Source organism: Stegodyphus dumicola, chromosome 5 (genome assembly GCF_044657685.1).
Source record: "Stegodyphus dumicola isolate Sdum_Otavi_A_Nest chromosome 5, ASM4465768v1".
Classification (NCBI taxonomy): domain Eukaryota; kingdom Metazoa; phylum Arthropoda; class Arachnida; order Araneae; family Eresidae; genus Stegodyphus; species Stegodyphus dumicola.
This window is the reverse complement of record NC_140772.1, coordinates 129,860,692-129,882,008: the sequence shown is the minus strand read 5'-3', so window position 1 is coordinate 129,882,008 and position 21,317 is coordinate 129,860,692. Positions and strand designations below refer to the sequence as shown.

At 33.0% G+C, this 21,317-nt stretch overlaps 1 protein-coding gene across 1 annotated transcript in view; it reads right to left on the bottom strand.

Annotated features, from left to right (window-relative positions):
* Nucleotides 1–21,317, bottom strand: part of LOC118199529 (phospholipid-transporting ATPase ABCA3-like) — a 384,844-nt gene that overhangs the window by 273,910 nt on the left and 89,617 nt on the right. Inside the window, exons 9-10 of the mRNA XM_085817060.1 lie at nt 5,996–6,136; nt 1,201–1,318 (exon numbers count right to left, since the gene is read on the bottom strand). Coding sequence (XP_085673186.1) covers nt 1,201–1,318; nt 5,996–6,136 — 259 coding nt within the window. The remainder of the gene's footprint in view (nt 1–1,200; nt 1,319–5,995; nt 6,137–21,317) is intronic.

The window sequence follows — 21,317 nt, the reverse complement described above, 5'->3', positions numbered from 1 at the left end:
GACGACCAGAACAAGGTGGGTCTCTAAGTTTAAAATTTCCTTTTTTGAACTTTGCAGACCAATCACAGGCAGTTTTTTCAGCTACAGCACTCACTCCATACACAGCGCAAATGTTGCAAGCAACTTCTGCGGCCTTATAACCTTTATTAAAGTAAAAAAGAAGGAGGTGTCGAAAGTGCTCATTCTTCTCAACATGACATTCCATGTTAATGATCTATAAAAAAATATTTAATGTCATAGATATTTTCCAATTTAAAAAATAGCAGGAACTTAGTTGCCAAACCAATATAATGTAATAATAATTTAAAAAAATAATGGATGTTTCAATTCAGTTTTAAGGTCAGTCTTTATTTCATAATTATCAACTTGCTTTGAAAAACATTTGGTACTCTCATTCGTTTCCATTTTCATGTATATGAACCGAAGAATACTGTAAGAACTTTACAACAATTAGAAGAAGACGTTATGTTTATTGCCTAGGTTATAGAAATAAATCTTCTCTATTTAAACATCCTTCCATTTAGAAAGGCATAGTATTAGATTATTTAAATTACAGCAAAGCAAGGACTATCTGCCTAGGGTATATGCTTTATAGAAGACATTTTATGGGAAACTGGCTTGTATTCACATTATACACGAGGAATATAAAAATTCAACATGCAGACAGTGTATTGGCAGGGATTTGAATCATGGTCAAACTTCTAGTTTTCATTCATTTTAAGGCTCAGCTACTGGTGGGTTCACTTAGAAAAGTTTTCATATGAGTATATACCTTATATAAAAAAATTTCTAACTAAAGGAGTAGTTTATTAATGAGTACAGATATTTACTTGAACATCTAATTATGGAAAAATACTCAACAGTGATGTATTTGAATATCTATAATGGCAAAATACTCAACAGTGATGACAGCAATGTTGTCAAAATATGCCATGCTGAAAATCAAAAGAATGTATTAATGCTGTTTACAAAATTCATAATTAACTGAAGTTTTATTTTTAAAATATTGCCCATGCATATGGATGAACAGATACATGATACAGTATTATAAAAATTATCAAACTGATTAAAAGATATATTTCTCTTAAAATTCTAATCTGAAAAATTATCAAACTGATTAAAAAATGTATTTTTCTTAAAATTCCAATCTGAAAAATTTTAATGCTCAATTTTAAACACAGAACAATAAAAATATTTTACCCAATAAGAGAGATATTAGTCTGGTTTTTCCTGCTCCATTGTGTCCAAGCAATACAGTTATATGGCCTCGATAGGCTTTGAGATTTATTTGATTTATTACTTGTCTTTCATCATAAACCTATCATGAGACATTAAACATGCAACTACATCTTACTCTGCAGAAAGTATAGATATAAGTTATAAAATGTGCAAGGATAAATAGTTTTACAGGTAAAAACAGAATTGTTCTTAAAATATTTTGTATTCCTATTATCACCGAAGAAAAAAATTATTTCTTGGAATTGTAAAATATTTTTTGCCATTTCTTAAAGGGTTTCTTCTAATCAATAACGCAATAATAATTTTTTTTGTAAAAACTAAACTCATTCGCGCAACAGCCCTAGTCGGCCACGGCCTACAGTGCCCTTTTTCTGTTTTCTTGACCTTGGTAACCGGAGTGCATCAGCATATGCCTTGGACAAGTGGTCAACTTGTCGCAGGACCCCCAGTGTTTAGTCCCCGGGCAAACTTGGTACTAATTTTATCGAACCACTCAAGGGATGAAAGGCTGAGTCGACCCTGCCCATCCCGGGGATTGAACCACAAACCTATGGTGCATGACGCACTAACCACTTCACCACCAGGCGGTTGATTTTTTGTAGTGCAATCTATTTTAAAATTAAATTATATACTTGCATCAAAACATAACTAATTTCTCACTCCTTTTTCCTTATCCTTGAAATTGCTTTAAAATTATCATGCTAAAAATCCTCTTTGATGATATCTTTACCTAGGTTAGGTTATTGAAACATGGCAAAGCACATGAGAGGTATATGTCTAAGGAATGGGATGCCTTCATGGAGATAAAAATAAGGGAAACTGGCTTGTATTCAAGTTGTGCATTGGGAAAACCATTACAATTATCTGCGCAGCAAGCCTGTTCTCCTGGGTCCGAATATGTGAAGAGACTGTTTTTTTTTTTTTATATATATCTTCTTTGGAATATGTTCTATCTGGAAGAGAAAAATTTTATTTGGTATACAGCTTTTGTTTGGAATACGACTCGAATTCGATGAGTCACGACTGCATACACTAAATTTGTTAACCTCTTTTGAGACAATGCTATGACTGCCCATGAGTGTCAGTTTGCCAGTTGCTACTGCTCAGTATATAACCCATGCTATACTCTGAATTTTCAAGTGATTTTGTGAGTTTCTTTCTCTCCCTATAAATGTTTTGAAAATTCATTAATAATGAGTTTCAGAAAAATTAATGAGATTCAATGAACAAAGAAAATTGTTAGGATGCCCATGGAAGGTAAAAAGAGATCACAAACAAGTATAAAGATAGCATGTATATCTGGGACTTGGCTAATGTGCACAGTATGGCAAGTATGATGGTGATAACTGTAAAAAACATATGGTATTAAATCGGCTAATGTTACACATGTGGTAAAACTGATAAACAAAGATCTGACATGTTAGTTAAGATTTGAAAAATTGTTTCCAACCTGGATAACAGAAAAACATCTATGTACATTATCCTATGCAGTGCTTCATTTATGTACAGTATGTATTTCACTCACTGCATTTGTATTTTAGTACTAAACAGTGTTATAATAACAACAATAGATTTTTTTTAAATATAGAATGGATTATTTCTATTTCTTATTGGAAAAGTTCATATGGTATAACATCCAAAGATTTGGAATGGATTACTGATGTATTGAGGTACTACTGTGTTAGTAGTCCGCAGTTTTTAACTGCTTGGTCACAATATTGGGTTTTAATGAAAGTTTCCTGCTACGGCAAATATCGCCTGCACAAACAGTTCACGCTGGTGTGTTTAATTATCATATCACCATCAACAGATTTCCTTTAGAACACTGTGTTGTGAAATTTGTAAAAAATATCATTATCATTAAGTAGGAGGTGTCTGAAATGGAATTATAATGCTACCAGATTAGAACCATCATTTACTTCTAGTTCTGTTGCAAAAAATCAGCTACAGAATGTCACCAAATCATGTGTATAGCTTTAGGTTACTAATGTATGATATAACACTGTGAAAGTTTAGTATCTAAAAGTTCAAAAACAAGGACTATGACATTCAAGAAGCATAGCGCTCTGGCCACCCTACTTATATTGAAGAGAATTGCTTTCTTGTGGAAGAAGTTGAGTGTGCAACCATTCGAAAACTTTCTAAGACATTACACATTAGTGCCGTGTCCATTAATCACACTATGCATAGCATAAACTTGACGTACAAGTACAGAGACGATAGGACCCACACTAATCTGCTCAAATATCAACGCAAGGACAAAACTCTGGTCCAGATCGTCACTTGTGAAGAAAAGTGGTTTTACTTCAACAACACAGGCAAAAAAGGAGGTTGGTCTGTTCCCGGTGAGCCAAGTAGCAGCATTGCAGAGTGCAATTTGACTAACAAAAAGATCATGGTTTATATCTGGTGGGATTGCCATGGTATTATACACAAAAAGTATCTGGAAAAAGGTAAAATCCTTGACAGTAAAGTGTATAGAGAGATGCTACTCTGTGTTGATGCTGCTATCAAGGAAAAAAATGTCAAACTAAGTTCTCGCACAAAAAATGTAATGTTCCATCAAGATAATGCAAGACCACACGTGTCTGCATTCATCAGCTGGTTTCTGCATGGCTTGGAGTGGGATCTTTTGCCACATTCAGCATTTAGTCCCGACATCGCTCCTTCATTCTTTTTTTTTTTTTTTTTCACACCTGCAGCCACATCTTGCTTGTGCTATTTCCCATTCTGCACGGGATGTCCAAAATGAGGCTGATCTGTTTTTTGGCCACCAAGTTTCTGGGCTGAAAGCTTTGAAAGACTACCAAAATGATGGCAGAAAATCATATATTTGGGTGGTGATTACTAACCACACTAAAGGTATTGCTTTTATGTTTCTTTCAAAGTTTTTTTTGTGGAAATCTTTCATTACGACCAGATATTTTTATCTAAACTTTATTATCGTTTCTTAATCAGTGGTGGGATACATCTTATTCACATTGTTTTGCCAAAACTAGCTTACAAAATTTTTTAGCTTGGCAATTTTTTTTCTAACTTTACAAACTAGTTGTTAAATTACTTGAAATTCGCTACTGGCATTAGCTTAAAGAGTAAAAAATTTATTTGCTTAAATCTGCTGATCTCGAACTGCATTTAGCATTTAAAAGGCATTTCTCTATTTCACTTGACATTATATTAGTTTTAACAAAGCTTTCACTGGCAATGCTGAGTCTTACATCAGTATTTGCTCATCCCCCAAAGAAAATACTATTAAAAAAAATCTGAAAGGTTTCAGATTTTAAATTTCGTCCAAAGGAGCATTTTTTTTTAACATTTTGTGTGTTACTTTTATTTATTAAATAATATTATATTATTTATCAAATTATTTTATAATTTAATATAATATTTACATTTTTAAATATATAATATTTAGATTCGCACTTAAACCAAAAAATTCAGTTCAAGAGCAATATCGGAAAATAGTTTTAAATTGAGCATATCTTTAGGATTTCCGATACAGAGTCTCGCACGCTGGAGATAAAAATGATTTTCTGTATACAATGCTGCCATTGCTCGCTTTGAAATCCTTGAGTTTATTATTCAAAAATTCGTATTACAAAATGTGAAATCGATAATAAAACAAATTCTAAATTTCCACATGCCCATATTCGCAGTAGGTTTACGTCATTCAAAATTTGATGGCTCTAGGCACCATTGTTTTATCCCAGTGGGAGAAACATACATACATTTATGCATTCTTCATTATTTAATTTCTTCAAATATAATACAGGATGAAAATATTTGTTGGCAACAGTCTGAAAAGTGAAACGGACATTCAGAGTGATTCGACAATACAAAATCGCAAAACAAAAACAATAGTCTCTCAGGGACAAAGCCCCTTAGGACTGAAGATAATTTGAAGATTAAAAGAAATCCAAAAATAAAAATTAATTTTAAATTCAGAATTGGTAGAGAATATGCTTGAAGTAGTGAAAAGGCCAGCTGTATCTCATATATACAATAAAATGCATATAATATTTTATGGGAAATAATAAAGATTTAACTGTAAATTATATGAAAATTACAGAATCAAGGGTAGATGTATGTTTTAAAAAAATTATAATATGAGCTTACAGAACATGAGCTAAAGAGTTCCTTTTATGCTTCCTTAGTTTTGAGAAACTTTTGATAATGACAGTGAAGTTTCTAACACAAACATTACACAAGCAGAAAAATAAACAGGATGATTATTAATCATTGCTAGTGCTTAAAAATGATTTAAATCATAAAAACATACTATAAAAATCACAAATGTTTATCTAAGGAAGAAACTAGTTATTCTAAAATACAGTATAATGAATATCAACAAAATAAATAAACATGCATCTTAATCTTGATTAATCTGCCAAAAATTTGTACAGCTCATTAAAACACAACAAAAACAGTGTAAATACACTTATTGCTTTGCTAAACTGCTAAAATTATTGTATGACAGGGCTAAATGAAAAGAAATTTTTGTTTAATTAATAAAATAAATACAAATATGGTCTTGTTAAGGCAGCTGCTACACCAGTTATGAAAACTGGTAAATTCAGTTGCCAAATCTCTAATGTGCAAAAATGTCATCTAAAGTTTATGCAGTAGCTGCTTTAATAAGGAAGTGCTGAAATATATTTAAAATTATGGTGTTTAATGCAACTGTAATAAACTAATCTAATTCTGTGGGCTTACATAATTCTTAGGTATTCAAAAATATATTTATTTAATTACTTACTTTAGTTAGATTTTTTATTAGTATACCAGGAAAAGGTTGTCTCCTATTACTTTGAAAAAATTCCCGATTTGTTTCTATTTCAGAAGGCAGTTCTACAGAATATAAAGCATCTTTTGGCTTATTTCCTACCCAGTAATTAACCTATAATTAAATGCATTACAAAGCCATTTTTAAAGAAATTAGCCATGATCTGAAAAAAATTATAGTGCTATATTTAATCAGTAACACAAGATTCATAACATCGTAAGTTTATAAGCATACATAAAATATTATCAAAATAGAGGAGAGGCACTATTATTTCTGTGTATGACATCAGTATGCCAAGAATAATTTTGAGCACAATACTGTCCTCAAATTAATACAATAGTAAGATACTCATATGATCAAGCACATGGCTTTTAGAACTCTACTTACTGTTTACATTTCTTTACTAATTGTTATAACTAGAAGAGCAATATATTAAGTAATTCATTAATTTTCCTTCGAATATAAATTAAGAAATTAAACACAGCCCACACTATAAGTCCACACTTTTAAACTTATACACTATTAAGTTTTAAATACTTAAAAATGAAGAGATACTTATAAAATAATTTATGACTGCACATTAAAAAATTCATAGCAGCACATTTATATTACAATAACACTTAAGTATAAAAAATAAACAAAGAAAATAATCATCACAATAAATAAGTAATCATCAATAAAATTATCATACAATCAAAAAAAGGTAATAAAAAGCTAGCTTTTAAATTCACTGGATAGTCTTGATAGCTTTCAGATAGGAAAATTCTGTTTAGGATATATAACATTGTAAAATATATTTAAAACCTATTAGGTCTTAAATGATATACATTGTTCAATGAAGAGAAAATGTTTAACTTCAAATTAATAATCACATTTTGAGTCTGCTTACATTCTAATCTAAAGAATTATTTCTTTTGCCATCTATACAATATAAAGAATGGAGACAAATTGTGAATATTGTATGCAGAATTTATATAAATATAAAAAATTGAAAATACAAAAAGGTAGCTAAATTTTAGAATCGAATTTATTTTTCAGAATTTCCGAAATTTTTCAAAAAAGCTATTTTAGAAAAAAAAAAAAAAAAAAAAAAAAAAAAAATGTATAATACATAACTGTATTCTACATATATTGGAGGAAAAAATCAAAAGAACAACTATAAAAAGGTGCTTCATGTTAATTCTAATGCAAGGAGTTCGTTGGTTTCTGAAGCTCAATCTTATTTACAGATCAGTGGGATTTCACCTTTGCTACACAGATCTATGCAACTTTTCGTGCCCATTTTTTTTCAACAAGTGCAGAAAGAGTGCAAGAAGATGATTCAAATTCTAATTTTGAAAACTGTATGAGCAAGAGAATAAAATTTATGCACATGGAAGGTGGAACATGTTGCTGAGAATGCATCTGGTGAATTGTTAGAAATGGCATGCAGTTGGGAGAAAGGAAGTAGGACAAATACTGACATGAGTTTATAAAGAACTAAAAGTAATCAAAAGCATCATTTCAAAAAATTAGAAATGATTTAAAGACAATGGCGATGAAAACATTCAGTCAAGTCCAGATTGAAAATACACCTCAAAAACTAAAACTCTTGCTTTAATCATTGGCAATGATTAAAAGAAAAGAAACAAAGATCTGACATCAGTCCATATTGCAATGGAACTCATCTATTTAGATATACTGCAAGTGGCAAGCATTAAGAGAGAGCTGTATTAGGGCTCATAAACATTTCTGCTAAGAAAATTAAGTACTAAGCACCATAAATAAAAAAAAAAATAAGGACCTGCCAGCCAATGGGAACTGAATACAAAGTCTGAGTTCACTTTTGTAGTACCAACAATAAAACAGATCTGTAAGTAACATGCATTATTATTAAACATAATCAAGTAGTTATTATAAAACTAATTCAATAATGAAATCAAGTTCATAAAACATACCAGGTGATTAGGATTAAGTTACAAAACTTTCTGAAATATATATAATAATCCCACATATTTTGAAAATGATTAGTTATATTTTACTTATATTTTACTAACAGTTAAGCTGCATTCACACCAATGCAGTCACGTGTTCGTGTGTAAAGCGTTAACCAATCAGAAGCCAGTTCAGAGGTGGTATTTGCCGGATGGCCGGAGACCGCATGAGTTGACTCAACTTCAACTTTTTGATGCGTCAGCTTCAGGTAACTTGTTTCAAATGTCCAGTTTATACTATGATTTTTAAATGATTGCACTTTCAAAAATTCTTCTTGGTGGAAAAAGAAAAGTCAAATGGACTATTCTTAATAAAAATTTCAGATTAAATAAAAAAAATGCATACACTAATAGAATAAATAGCTTTATAAATTATTTAAAGAAAAATTCTAAAGTTTATTAGTAGTAATAAACCTTAATAATCAACCATAAATGATATATGGTTGATAATTTTAACAGAATAATCTAAAGCAATAGATTGTTGTGAGAAAATAATGATGGATTTTAAAATTCCAGATTCTGAATTTTTCTTAAAATATATCTACATCAGTTTAAGGTTAGTCTTGTTGCCTAGTAGATAAAACCAGGGCTGTGGAGTCGGAATCAGGTAGATTTTTGGGTAAAAGGAGTTGGAGTCGCTAAAAAACATGTCGACTATGAATCCAGTTTTTTTTTGGACAGTTTGAATTTGAAATGAAATTAAAGTGAATTGAAATAATAATAATAATAATAATAATAATAATAATGACAAACTGAGTTAATAATTTTATTTATGGACTATATGCATTAATAAATAGTTATTTTCTATTTTATTGATATATTAGTAAACAAATATAAGGGAGCAGGATGGATGTGATATTTGCCATTATTAATTAAACTGATTCATTTAGTTACTAATCTCATTGGTGAATTGAGATAAGCAGCAAGAACTCCCAAAATTGATGCCATTCTTAGGAAGCGAGCAAGAAAAAGAGCAACGTAATAAAGAAGTACATATTTGATGATATAGTGGCAGTTAGGATTAAGAACTTTTTCAGAAGATGTAAATAATGGTTTTGTAACGGAATTGGTATTTAAAAAAAATATATTTACAGAAAATATTATGGCTAGTTTAACAGTAGCCTAGATGCTTCTTCAGTTTCCTGAAGGTGAAGTGTAAAATCGATGTTTACCAGCAAGGTACCTTAGTGCGGAGGTAACATGCTCAAGTGAAAAATTCAGCTCTTACTAGGGGCTTGTATTGTGGGTTCGGGCCTTGCCTTTTTCTTTCTTTGATAATGGTACAAATATACTTTTTTTAAAAAAATCTACTGCGATTTTTTTTGGGGGGGGGGACACAAGAAACTTGCACTCATTTTTCATTTCATTCATCATTCATGCAAACCTAATTTTCGCTCGGCATTGTGTGCATTATCCTTCTTTTGACAACGAGCCTTTGGTATAATTCATAAGATCTGACTACCATGATCTGATTCTATTTTGGCTGACACGAGACTAGCAAAACCAATACTGGTATATTAGTACAAAGTTGCTGTTTCATCTAATTAAAAAATTTAGTGAGTTCTGAATTTTAAACAAGTGGTGACGAGTAAACCATTTGTTTAAAAAAAATAAGAAAAGTGTTATTTATACAGAAAAGAAGCTCGTTAGTATGTATCTGATTTCATCGAATACTTCTATGCATTATTTTAATGGCTTCATGTTTGTTTTTCTTAACTTGCATGACCAATTCTCGACAGGTTTAATCTTGATGATAATTTTTCACAAAGTTGCTGTTTCATCTAATTAAAAAATTTAGTGAGTTCTGAATTTTAAACAAGTGGTGACGAGTAAACCATTTGTTTAAAAAAAATAAGAAAAGTGTTATTTATACAGAAAAGAAGCTCGTTAGTATGTATCTGATTTCATCGAATACTTCTACGCATTTTAATGGCTTCATGTTTGTTTTTCTTAACTTGCATGACCACTTCTCGACAGGTTTAATCTTGAAGATAATTTTTCATAGATTTAAAAAACTTTTGCATGAGCATTAGCAAATTTGCTAATTGTGGAATTCAGTTTTTAACGCAGAAAAAAAGTATTATATAAAATGCAGTTACTTAAATGAGTTTTAGGTAAAAGTGACCTTATAAAATAAACCTTTAGATAGTGGCTGTTCATTAATATATGAATATCTAACTGAAGTAATTAGATATATACAGCATTTGATATATACAACGATCCTTATCTGGGATATCCTATTCCTATAGTCCAAACGATTCTTTTTTGGGATATTCTGACAAAAATTAGTGTTCTGCTTATTAAAAATTAGTGTACATGCCACTCAAGCCTGCAGATTGTCAAACCAGATTACAGTGGTGCTTCGCTCAATCAGGTTAGAATGATGCTGACTGGGGATGTCTTTACTGACGAATCCCCTTTCCAACTGTGTCGTAACGATCATCGAAGAAGTGTCTGGAGATGCCCAGAGCAGCATGTCAATCTTGCTTTCACTATTGCAAGCCACATAGGCAGGCCCTCAACCAGTAGTTATGATCTGGGGTGCCATTTCCCTTGATAGCCGAACCCCTTTGGTCATCATTAGAAACACACTTACAGCACAGCGGTACATTGATGACATCCTGAGACCTGTTTAGCTACCATTCCGTTTTCAGTACCCTAGCCTTATTTTTCAGCAAGATAATACCAGACCACATACAGCATGTGTTGCTATGAACTGTCTTACAGCCTGTAAAATACTTCTTTGGCCAGCCAGATCTCTCTCCCATCGATCATGTCTAGGAAATAATGGGAAGGCAACTGCTACCAGGGAATGTTGATGACCTAGCCCGACAATTGCAGCAAATTTGGAAAGAAATACAACCAAAGACCACCCAAGAGCTTTATCAATCTACGCCACGCCGTGCGTCAGCTTGTATCCAGGCTAGAGGTGGGTCAACACCTTATTGCGCTCGTTATTTTGTAGCTATGTAACTCTGAAATAAATCATTCAATTGTTCTGAAATTTTAATCATTTTCTATTCTGTATATAACCTTCCTATCCACCAATTTTTGTCTCCATTGGACAACTCCTTCTTGGTGTGTCAATTTTTTTTTGTTATAGAGTGTATTTGTCAAATATACATACAAAAACATATTTGCCAATGAATAACCCATCAAATAAGTATTTGTCAATGAAATGCCAAAAAATATCCTCCAAAATGATAATTCCCACTCAAAATCACAGTCATGAAAAACGGGTTTGACCGTTGACAGACCTTTGAACCAACTGTTCAAGATTAAGGACCAAAAGTTATTGGGGGAAAAAAAAAAAAGGGCTTTTAAGGACAGGTTACAAGCTTTGTGTATGTAAGGACACCCATGATTTATGTTGCATTAACTCAAGCTACAAAACACACCCAAGTTACAACTGTGCAGAGATTATCACAATAGGAGTACTACAGACTAGAGATAAATTACTTTTACTGCTGAATCTTTTTTTTTTTTTTTTTTTTTAATATCAGAGAGTGATTTCAAATGTATTACAATCTGAAGGGTGCAAAGCATATGCATTAAGCCTGTTTTTCAGGCTTAATGCATAAGCAAACGCTTTAATGCCTTTCAAATTTTTATTTGTGAAAAGCAATAATGGCACAAAGATGGAGAAATCATGTATGGATGGACATCAATTTGAATACTTGTACTGACCTACATATTTTTATCAGTGCAAATGATGAAATATATAGGGATAAAGTTCTTAGTACCTATCCCAATTTATTTAAAGGTACAACCAGTAATAACTGTCTTCTGTTAGATGTTAATACTTGTTATTATCCCAATACAATAGTAACTAATTATCTTAAAGGTTAATGAATCCAAAAATTGGAGTGGCTAACATATTTTCCAAATTTAAATCCAAACAATTATGTATGAGACACACTAAGATGTTGACGTGCATCAACTGCAGAGCTCTAGGCACTTCTGGCACTATTCATTATGCATAACCTTTATAACCTTTTAGTACAGGAATTCCTCGAGAATCTGATATAAAGCTTAGAAAATTGCTCTTAAGCTTGCATTTTGGTCAGGGGTGACTCCATTCCTTATGAATGTGTTCTAAGTACCCCAAAAAATGTTTAATACCACTTTACTTTTGCACATCCTACTTTATATATTACATTTTCTATATACTTATTTAAACTTATTTTTTGCAGAAATTGGCAGTTTTTCATATTATAGGTAAGTTAGCTACAAAAAAATAAAGATCTTCTGAAAATTCCATGTTCTTAACTGCAAAATCATTCAAGTTATAGAGTCATTAGTATTGTTTTGGAGCACTGTTAAGAAAAATTAGCAGCGCCTTTCCCAAAATTCAAACTCCAGACATTCCGATTGCATGCTAGATGTGCTTTCTAATTATATCACGAAGGACATTGTAAGGAAGGAGAAAATTTCTTACATTCTCCCCCCCCCCACTTAAAGGGAGACAAGGAAGAAAAGGATCCAATTGCCAAATCCTAGTGGTGAGGAATTATCATCCACTAAATTTTAGTTCAGGTGCTACTTACAGAGCAATTTAATTTTTTTTTGAAGCCATGCAGAATGAATAGTAACAGTACTTCTGCCAGGGTTTGAACTCGAGACTTCCTGATAGCTAGCCGGATGTGCTTTCCAGTTTCCCCAAAGGCACATGGCAAGGGAAGCAAAAATCCCTTACAAAGTTATACAAGTTTTTATAAATGCTTTTAAAGTATTCATTGATCTAATCAGTTATTTTATGTTCAGTACCTTTACTGTCACTTCTCCCTTTCCTGCCAGAATGCTAATTTTAGTTTGCTTGCATTCAAATAGTATTTAAAAGAAGCAATTACATTGTTTAGACAGAGCGCATTCCACCTGAGGGCCACATTACTAGTTGAAATTCTATGACAGCAGTTTGTCTTTGGCATTTATTTATTCTTGACAGCAATGCAAGCCATAGATTTTAGCCAACTTGCACATTAATCATTTCTGTGTAGCCTTTGGGCTAACTTAAGATTTAACTTTAATTTGAATTCCTTATCTTTTCAGTTGTGCCATAAATGCTGGCTAGTTTTGCAGGTACAAGAATTGCCTTCTGTTCAACTATTTGAGTTTTTAATACAAGGGTCTTTTACACCCTTCTTATGCTCCCTGTTTTCTTACTGGACATAGTGATAATTCACTTAGCTCCATTCAGAGTCTTGACTTAGTGTATGCACGTCAACGTCTTAGTGTGTCTCATACATAATTGTTTGGATTTAAATTTGGAAAATATGTTAGCCACTCTCTTTTCTGGATTCATTTACCCTTAGGATAATTAGTTACTATTGCAGAGTGATGATGACAAGTATTTACATCTAACAAAAGAGTGAGACTATAGGTTTCTTTCACTTTTCCTACCAGTGTATTTCAAAGCCTTTATTGAACATTACATTAAAGGATTCATGCATGTCCATGTAATGATTTATTTCATGTAATGGTTTTATTATAAAACATGTAATATGTAATGGTCTTATTACAGAAATTTATTTATTTTTATACTATAGTAGGTGGTTCTGATTATGATGGGTCAGAATTTCCCGACCATAATCCACTTTTTGTAATGTTACATTTCATAGAAGCTACGTCAGTGATCAGTCAGTTTGGTTGACTGTTTCAGTTCCAATCTCTCAAGAATTCTGCTTGAAACATTTCGTTTGGACATTAACTTATTAAAAAATCAGAGATATCGACATCTAATTTAAAGGGTTGGGATCTCAGTATGAAGTTTTGGCTAGAGGTATCAAACATTAATTTTAAAATATGTATTTTCCAAAGGAAATGATTTTATCATTATGAGAAATACAGTGTATGTTATGACAAATTATGAGAACATAGTATATGTGGTATGTCAGTGGAATGAGAAAAAAATAGCTTTACATCATGTATGGAAAAAGCATTACAGTCAAAAGTCTTTAATCTGGACTCGTCGGGACTTCGGCGATTCTGGATTATCGGTTTTTCCGGATTACAGATCATCAGTTTAAATCTGGTAAGATGACATTCAGAAATCATAAAATTAAAAATATGAAACCTTAATTTATGAAATAAAGAGCAATTATGATCTAAAGGGTATCAAAATTCACACACACACACACACAAGAAAAAAAAAAAAAAAAGCTTAATATTTATTTCTTTATTTTATTAAACATTTCTTTCAATGCGCACATGCGCAAAGCATACATTACGCATAGTCGAAATTAGAAAATTGCAACCAGAAAACTATTTGATGTGTATTCGTGATATTTATAATGACGAGGAATTTGATTTTAATCATATCAAAGACAGAGTACCTCGAGATGAAATACTACATTTAGTAAGGAATTATAAGCCCAATATAATAAAAACATCTGCCCTGAAGATAAGGATAGTGCTGACAGATCAACTTCCAGTTCATTGCGCGCCGCGTCGTTAAGGAAGGTCAACCTTTAAAGTCTCAGGCACGTCAGATCGTGTACAATGTGGCAGTAGTTTGCACTTCTGAAGCTTCGGCGTACTTTTTAGTAGTTCCTCTTCCTCAAGTTTTGAAGAGAACATCGCAAGCTACTGGAGTATCGGAGTAGACAATTAAAAAAATTAAACGTGAAGTACGAACAATGGGTGAAAAAAAACTTCGAAATATACCTGGAAAGAAACGTAAAAGCTTTGCTAATCATAAGTGCGAAATTGATGATTTTGACAAATGTGTTATATGGCGGACAATACAAGACTTGTACATCAAAGGAAAGAAAGGCCGTCTGCGCGGAAATTACTGCCTATCTTGAGGCAAAAAATAGACTTCCCGTGGCAAAAACACTGTTTGTGCGAAGTTTTGAATGTAATGAATTTCCCCTGGAAGAAACGCATTAACAAAAGAAAAATTCTTTTCGAAAGACAACCTCACATTATATTTTGGAGGAACAATTATTTACTCAAAATGAGAAAACTCAGGGCAAGTGAATGCCCCATCGTTTACATCGATGAAACATGGACTGACAGCAATTTAACGTTTAAGAAATGTTGGCAGCATGATACAGTTTTGGGCGCACAGATAAATGTCAGTTAAAAAAAATAGACTCGTAGTTGTCCAGTCTTCCGCAGGATTTATTCCAGGTGATCAACTTGTAAATAAAGCATCAGCTCAAAGTAGGGATTACCATGGGCAAATGAACTATGGAAATTTTGAAAAATGGGTGTTGGAAAAGCTTCTTTCAAATTTACGACCCAAAAGTGTGGTATGTGTGGATAATGCCCGTATCATACAAAAACTGAAGATCCGACATCCACAAAATATGCAAGCAATTGGCAATCGTCCTAAGAAAGTAATCTATAAAATTGACAACATCATAAAGGAAAATGGGCATCATGTTGTGCATCTCCCTTCTTACCACTGTATTTAAACGCAATTGAATATGTTTGGCCATCAGTTAAAAGACTGATCAGGGAAAGGAATGTGACTGGGGACTTAAGCTTAGAATATTTGAAAAATTTAACACAAAAAGCTTTGTATGAAGTCACTTCTCAAGAATGGCTGGCATACTGCAACCACGTGGAAAAACTTGAAAATTCTTATTGGGACAAGAACGAACTTCTAGAAGAGATAGAGGATAAATTAACAATTCAAACTGGCAGCAGCGAATCTGATTCTGATTCAGGAGAAATGGAATCTTGTGACAGTGAGTGACAACTTTTCAGATGTTATACCTCTAAAAAAGTCCTCCACCAAGGCATCCTTCTAATTCATCTGATAGCTCTCTCAAGTTATGAGGATATTTCTAGGTTATTTTCTTTGCCACTATGTAAATAAAAGACTACCAAAAGTGATCAACAATGAGCCTTCCGCAGAGGCGAAGATAATAAGTCTTGGATAATATGGATATTAGAGAACACTACATGGTTGCTTCATTTCCTATTACTGTGTTCTTGGGGACCCAGAAGCCATTGTATAATTTGCTTAAAAAATTATTTTTAATCTTTAATGAAAATTAAATAAGTTTTGTTTTATTATGAAAATACTAATATAAAATTATGCTAATGCAACAAAGCTCACTGCAGTTATAAAAGCCAAATTTTGTATAATTATATAAATTTTGCATAATTTCAAACATAAAATAGGTAATTAAGACACAATAACACGCCGAATAAATACTAATTCAGAAATCAAACAACAAAAATCAGCGTTATATTTACAAAGTTTTCACAGGACTAGTTTCGATGGTTTTACCGAACCACCATCTTCAGCTGCAAAACCGCAAATGAACAAGATAGGAAATAATGATTAGATAACATAAGAAAGCCTGGACAAGAATAAGCAAGTGGCGCCATCTGTTAGTAAAACCAGAACTAAAACATAATTTCTTTAAAGGCCGAAGGCAAATTTGGATTGGAATTAGGATCGTTAACTAGAACAGAAAGATTTTTATGAATGTGAAATGCCTCTAGAAAATCCAGTTCTCCAATGGAAGATGTTTTTTGAATAATTTTGGCAGCAGAAAAACTGAAAGTGTGGTTTTCGGACCAACAATGTTGAGCAACAGAAGACTTCTGTGTTTCCTTTTTTCTAACATATGCCTCATGTTCCTTGACGCGAAATTTTAAGGCTCTCTTAGTTTGGCCAATGTAAATTAAACCACACTGGCAAGGAATCCTATAAATACCCCAGGAATTCATATCCGGAATGGGGTCCTTGAGTATGGAACTCGGAATTTTATTGATGGGAGAATAAACAACCCGAAAGTTAAATTTCTGCAAAATATGTGCAACTTTATACCTAATTGATGGAAAGAAGGGAATGACAACAGAATTTTTATAATCTCCTAAAACAAGATTGTGCCTTTTAGTATGTTGAGATGAGAATTTTTTAACTGCTTGATTAATAATGTTGGGTGGAAAGCCCCTGTCAATAGCTATTGCTTTTAAATACTTTAGTTCTTCATCAAGCGCTAGTTTGGAGGAGCAAACTTGAAGAGCACGGAAAACATAGGAATAAAATGAAGCTAACTTTTGTTTAGTCGGATGACATGATTTAAAGTGAGGTGGAAGGCAAACCGATGAAGGTTTACGGTAAACCGTAGTACTGAAGTTGGATGTGTTACGTGTGACCAGAATGTCGAGAAACGGAAGAGAATTGCAAGTCTCAAGTTCAAAAGTGAACTGAATAGCAGGATCAATAGAATTCACTGTTGAAAGAACTTTATTTAAATCATCTTTATTACCTTAAACAGAGTAAAAGTATCGTCTACGTAGCGGAACCATGCCGGGAAGTTTAAAGTTTCAAACAATTTTGATTCATAATAATGCATGGTTCCGCTACGTAGACGATACTTTTACTCTGTTTGAAGGTAATAAAGATGATTTAAATAAAGTTCTTTCAACAATGAATTCTATTGATCCTGCTATTCAGTTCACTTTTGAACTTGAGACTTGCAATTCTCTTCCGTTTCTCGACATTCTGGTCACACGTAACACATCCAACTTCAGTACTACGGTTTACCGTAAACCTTCATCGGTTTGCCTTCCACCTCACTTTAAATCATGTCATCCGACTAAACAAAAGTTAGCTTCATTTTATTCCTATGTTTTCCGTGCTCTTCAAGTTTGCTCCTCCAAACTAGCCCTTGATGAAGAACTAAAGTATTTAAAAGCAATAGCTATTGACAGGGGCTTTCCACCCAACATTATTAATCAAGCAGTTAAAAAATTCTCATCTCAACATACTAAAAGGCACAATCTTGTTTTAGGAGATTATAAAAATTCTGTTGTCATTCCCTTCTTTCCATCAATTAGCTATAAAGTTGCACATATTTTGCAGAAATTTAACTTTCGGGTTGTTTATTCTCCCATCAATAAAATTCCGAGTTCCATACTCAAGGACCCCATTCCGGATATGAATTCCTGGGGTATTTATAGGATTCCTTGCCAGTGTGGTTTAATTTACATTGGCCAAACTAAGAGAGCCTTAAAATTTCGCGTCAAGGAACATGAGGCATATGTTAGAAAAAAGGAAACACAGAAGTCTTCTGTTGCTCAACATTGTTGGTCCGAAAACCACACTTTCAGTTTTTCTGCTGCCAAAATTATTCAAAAAACATCTTCCATTGGAGAACTGGATTTTCTAGAGGCATTTCACATTCATAAAAATCTTTCTGTTCTAGTTAACGATCCTAATTCCAATCCAAATTTGCCTTCGGCCTTTAAAGAAATTATGTTTTAGTTCTGGTTTTACCAACAGATGGCGCCACTTGCTTATTCTTGTCCAGGCTTTCTTATGTTATCTAATCATTATTTCCTATCTTGTTCATTTGCGGTTTTGCAGCTGAAGATGGTGGTTCGGTAAAACCATCGAAACTAGTCCTGTGAAAACTTTGTAAATATAACGCTGATTTTTGTTGTTTGATTTCTGAATTAATAAAATAGGTAACTGAATAATTTAAGAGACCTTATTTTTGTTCTGATCTTAACATTTTATTATGTTACTAGCTATTAAAGTGTCTATAAAAAGCAGCATAATACATAAATGGGCGCTGGTAATTAAGAGGCCCCCCAGCGGCCGATTTCTAAAGTCACTGAACACTGGTAGTTCGGTCCGAGGTTTGAATTCTGTGAACCGGCTGGCTGCATGGGCGTTTTCATAGTTTTCCCTAAGTGTAACGTGTATACGAGCCAGTTTCCCTTAAGAAGCCCTCCCAGAAGGCATCCCTCCCGTTAGGCATCTAACCCTGGAGGCTTTCTGTAATCATATAAACTTACCCAAACCAAGGTAATTACGGTAAAAGCAGTTTTGATTTAAATTCACCTTCGCTTCCTTTCGCCATTAAATTGACCAGCTTTTGGTTTAGTTGGAAGGTATGGGAAAAGAAGAAATGTTCGCAAAAAGTATTAATTGAGAGCATGGGTATGTAAATAAACACTTTTACTTTCAGATTATTCCATAAACATTTAATGATGAAATTTTTAGTCATTATTAAAGCACAAGCAATAAATTAAGAGAAAATTTTGAAATAAAAACATAGCAGAACGCCATTTAAAGACTGAAGAAATTGCTTTGAATGTTCACAATATATTAGCTAGAGGGGAGAACTATAAAAATTTAATTTATTTTACATTTATAAAGTGCGGCTATACTATATTGCAGAGAATGAGGCAATCAAGTAGATTTCTAAGATGTTATCTATGATTTTGGAAGCAAACAAATAAACAAAAAAGAAGCAAAATAATAGCATGATTTTTTAAATTTAGAAATTAAAATTTTTCTCAAAAATAAGCATGGATTTTAAAATTTATTTCCCTACAAGTTACTTTGATATATTTTTATTCATTGTACGAGGCGTATTCGGAAACTAAGTACCGTTTTGAAAAAAAAAAAAAAAAAAAAAATTTCAAATCCAATTTTATTTTTACATGAAAATACAAGTCTTAAACTATTTTTCAACATAGTTTCCGCCAATGGTCAAACACTTGTCATAGCGGGTGACCAGTTTTTGTATACCATCGTCAAAGAAACTTCCCGCCAGTTTCTATAACTACGACTCCACAGCATTTTTCGTGTCATCGTCAGATCCAAAGCGCTTGCCACCAAGCTCGCGCTTCATGTGCAGGAACAAGTGATAGTCAGACGATCGAACTGCTCCCAATGAAACTGTCGAATTAACGATTGAGTGACACCAGCAGTATGGGGCCGAGCATTGTCATGGAGCAACACAATTCCTTTACTGAGCATTTCTCTTCGTTTGTTTTGAATGGCACTCCTTAGTTTTGTTAAAGTCTCACAATATCGTGCCGCATTAATGGTTTCACCTCTGGGAAGAAATTCAGTAAGCAAAACGCCTTTCCTATCCCAGAAGACAGTGCACATGATTTTTTGTGATGACATTGTCACTTTGAACTTTTGTTTTTTCGGAGAATGTGTCTCTACTCCATCGATTGTTGTTTCGATTCTGGTGTGAAATGACACACCCATGTTTCATCACTTGTCACAATTTGGTTTAAAAAGTTTTCTCCCTCATAACTGTACCGCATGAGAAATGTCACGGCACTACCAAGTCGCTTTGTTTTGTGAACATCAGTGAGCATTTTTGGAACCCATCGGGAACACAGTTTGCGATAATTCAATCGGTCAGACACAATTTCGAACAAAACAGTAAGTGAAATTTGTGAAATGCCTCTGAAAGAGTTGTTATTGTGAAGCATCTGTTCTCATGAATTGCTTCATCAACTTTCCTTACCAAATCATCGATGACAACAGAAGGCCGACCACTCCGAGCCTCGGCGTGGACATTTGTTCGACCTGCATTAAACATTCCTACCCACTTTCTCACCATTCCATCACTTATCGCGTATTACCCATAAACTTCTGTCACTTGACGATAAATTTCGGCCAGGTTAACATTCCTCGCGTTCAAAAATTTAATCATGGCACGAATCTCACAATCAGCGGGAGAACTAATTGTCTTAAACATTTTGAATGTGCACAGCAAACTTAAAACACAACATAGAGCAACCAAAATGGCGACAACTGAAAGTCAGTGAACAAGAAAGACTAGTGTGCATGCTCGGGACGCTTACCACAGCGCTGCGACAGGGATAGAATGAAATGGTACTTAGTTTCCGAATACGCTACGTACATCTAAAGGGATGGCAAATTCAGCGACTTGTACCTCACACGGTAAAATCAAAGACATTATCTTGACTGCAAAAGCTTTATCTACACCATCGAATTTTCATTTTCAGAAATTAGATGTTGGGGTCGACGGAAAGGCTCAACGAGCATTTTACTTGAAACTAAAACAAAATGTGAATATCACCAAATTACCCTTAAATGCGCCAAGGTGGCAAACTGAGAAGTAAATTTTCAAGACACCCCTACGAAAAATGGGTCAGGGCTCATTTCTACGGCAACAGACAGCTGCAGACGAACTGGCGAGAGCTGTTCTTACCATAGACAGACATTGTGGCATAAAATCAGTCTTTTTCTAAAACAACACACCGCTTTTTTTCCATATTTCGATTCCATTACTCAAATTATGCTAAAATGCCAGTTTTGTAAAAATTGCAAGAGTAGTTTTTAAAAAATTAGCTTTAAAAATTTTAGCTTACCAGTTTTCATTGAATCTGATATATATTTATTAATATCTTCTTTTTTTATTAAACTGATCTGATTCTTTCTCTCACAGTTCAAAATTTAGGTTCAATCCAAATAAAATTCACAGATATTTTCTGATTTGTTTCTAAAATTAGTATTTTTTAATATTTTTTATAAATTTTTTGGAAACATTTTAAATTTATAACTTATTAAAATGTTACCA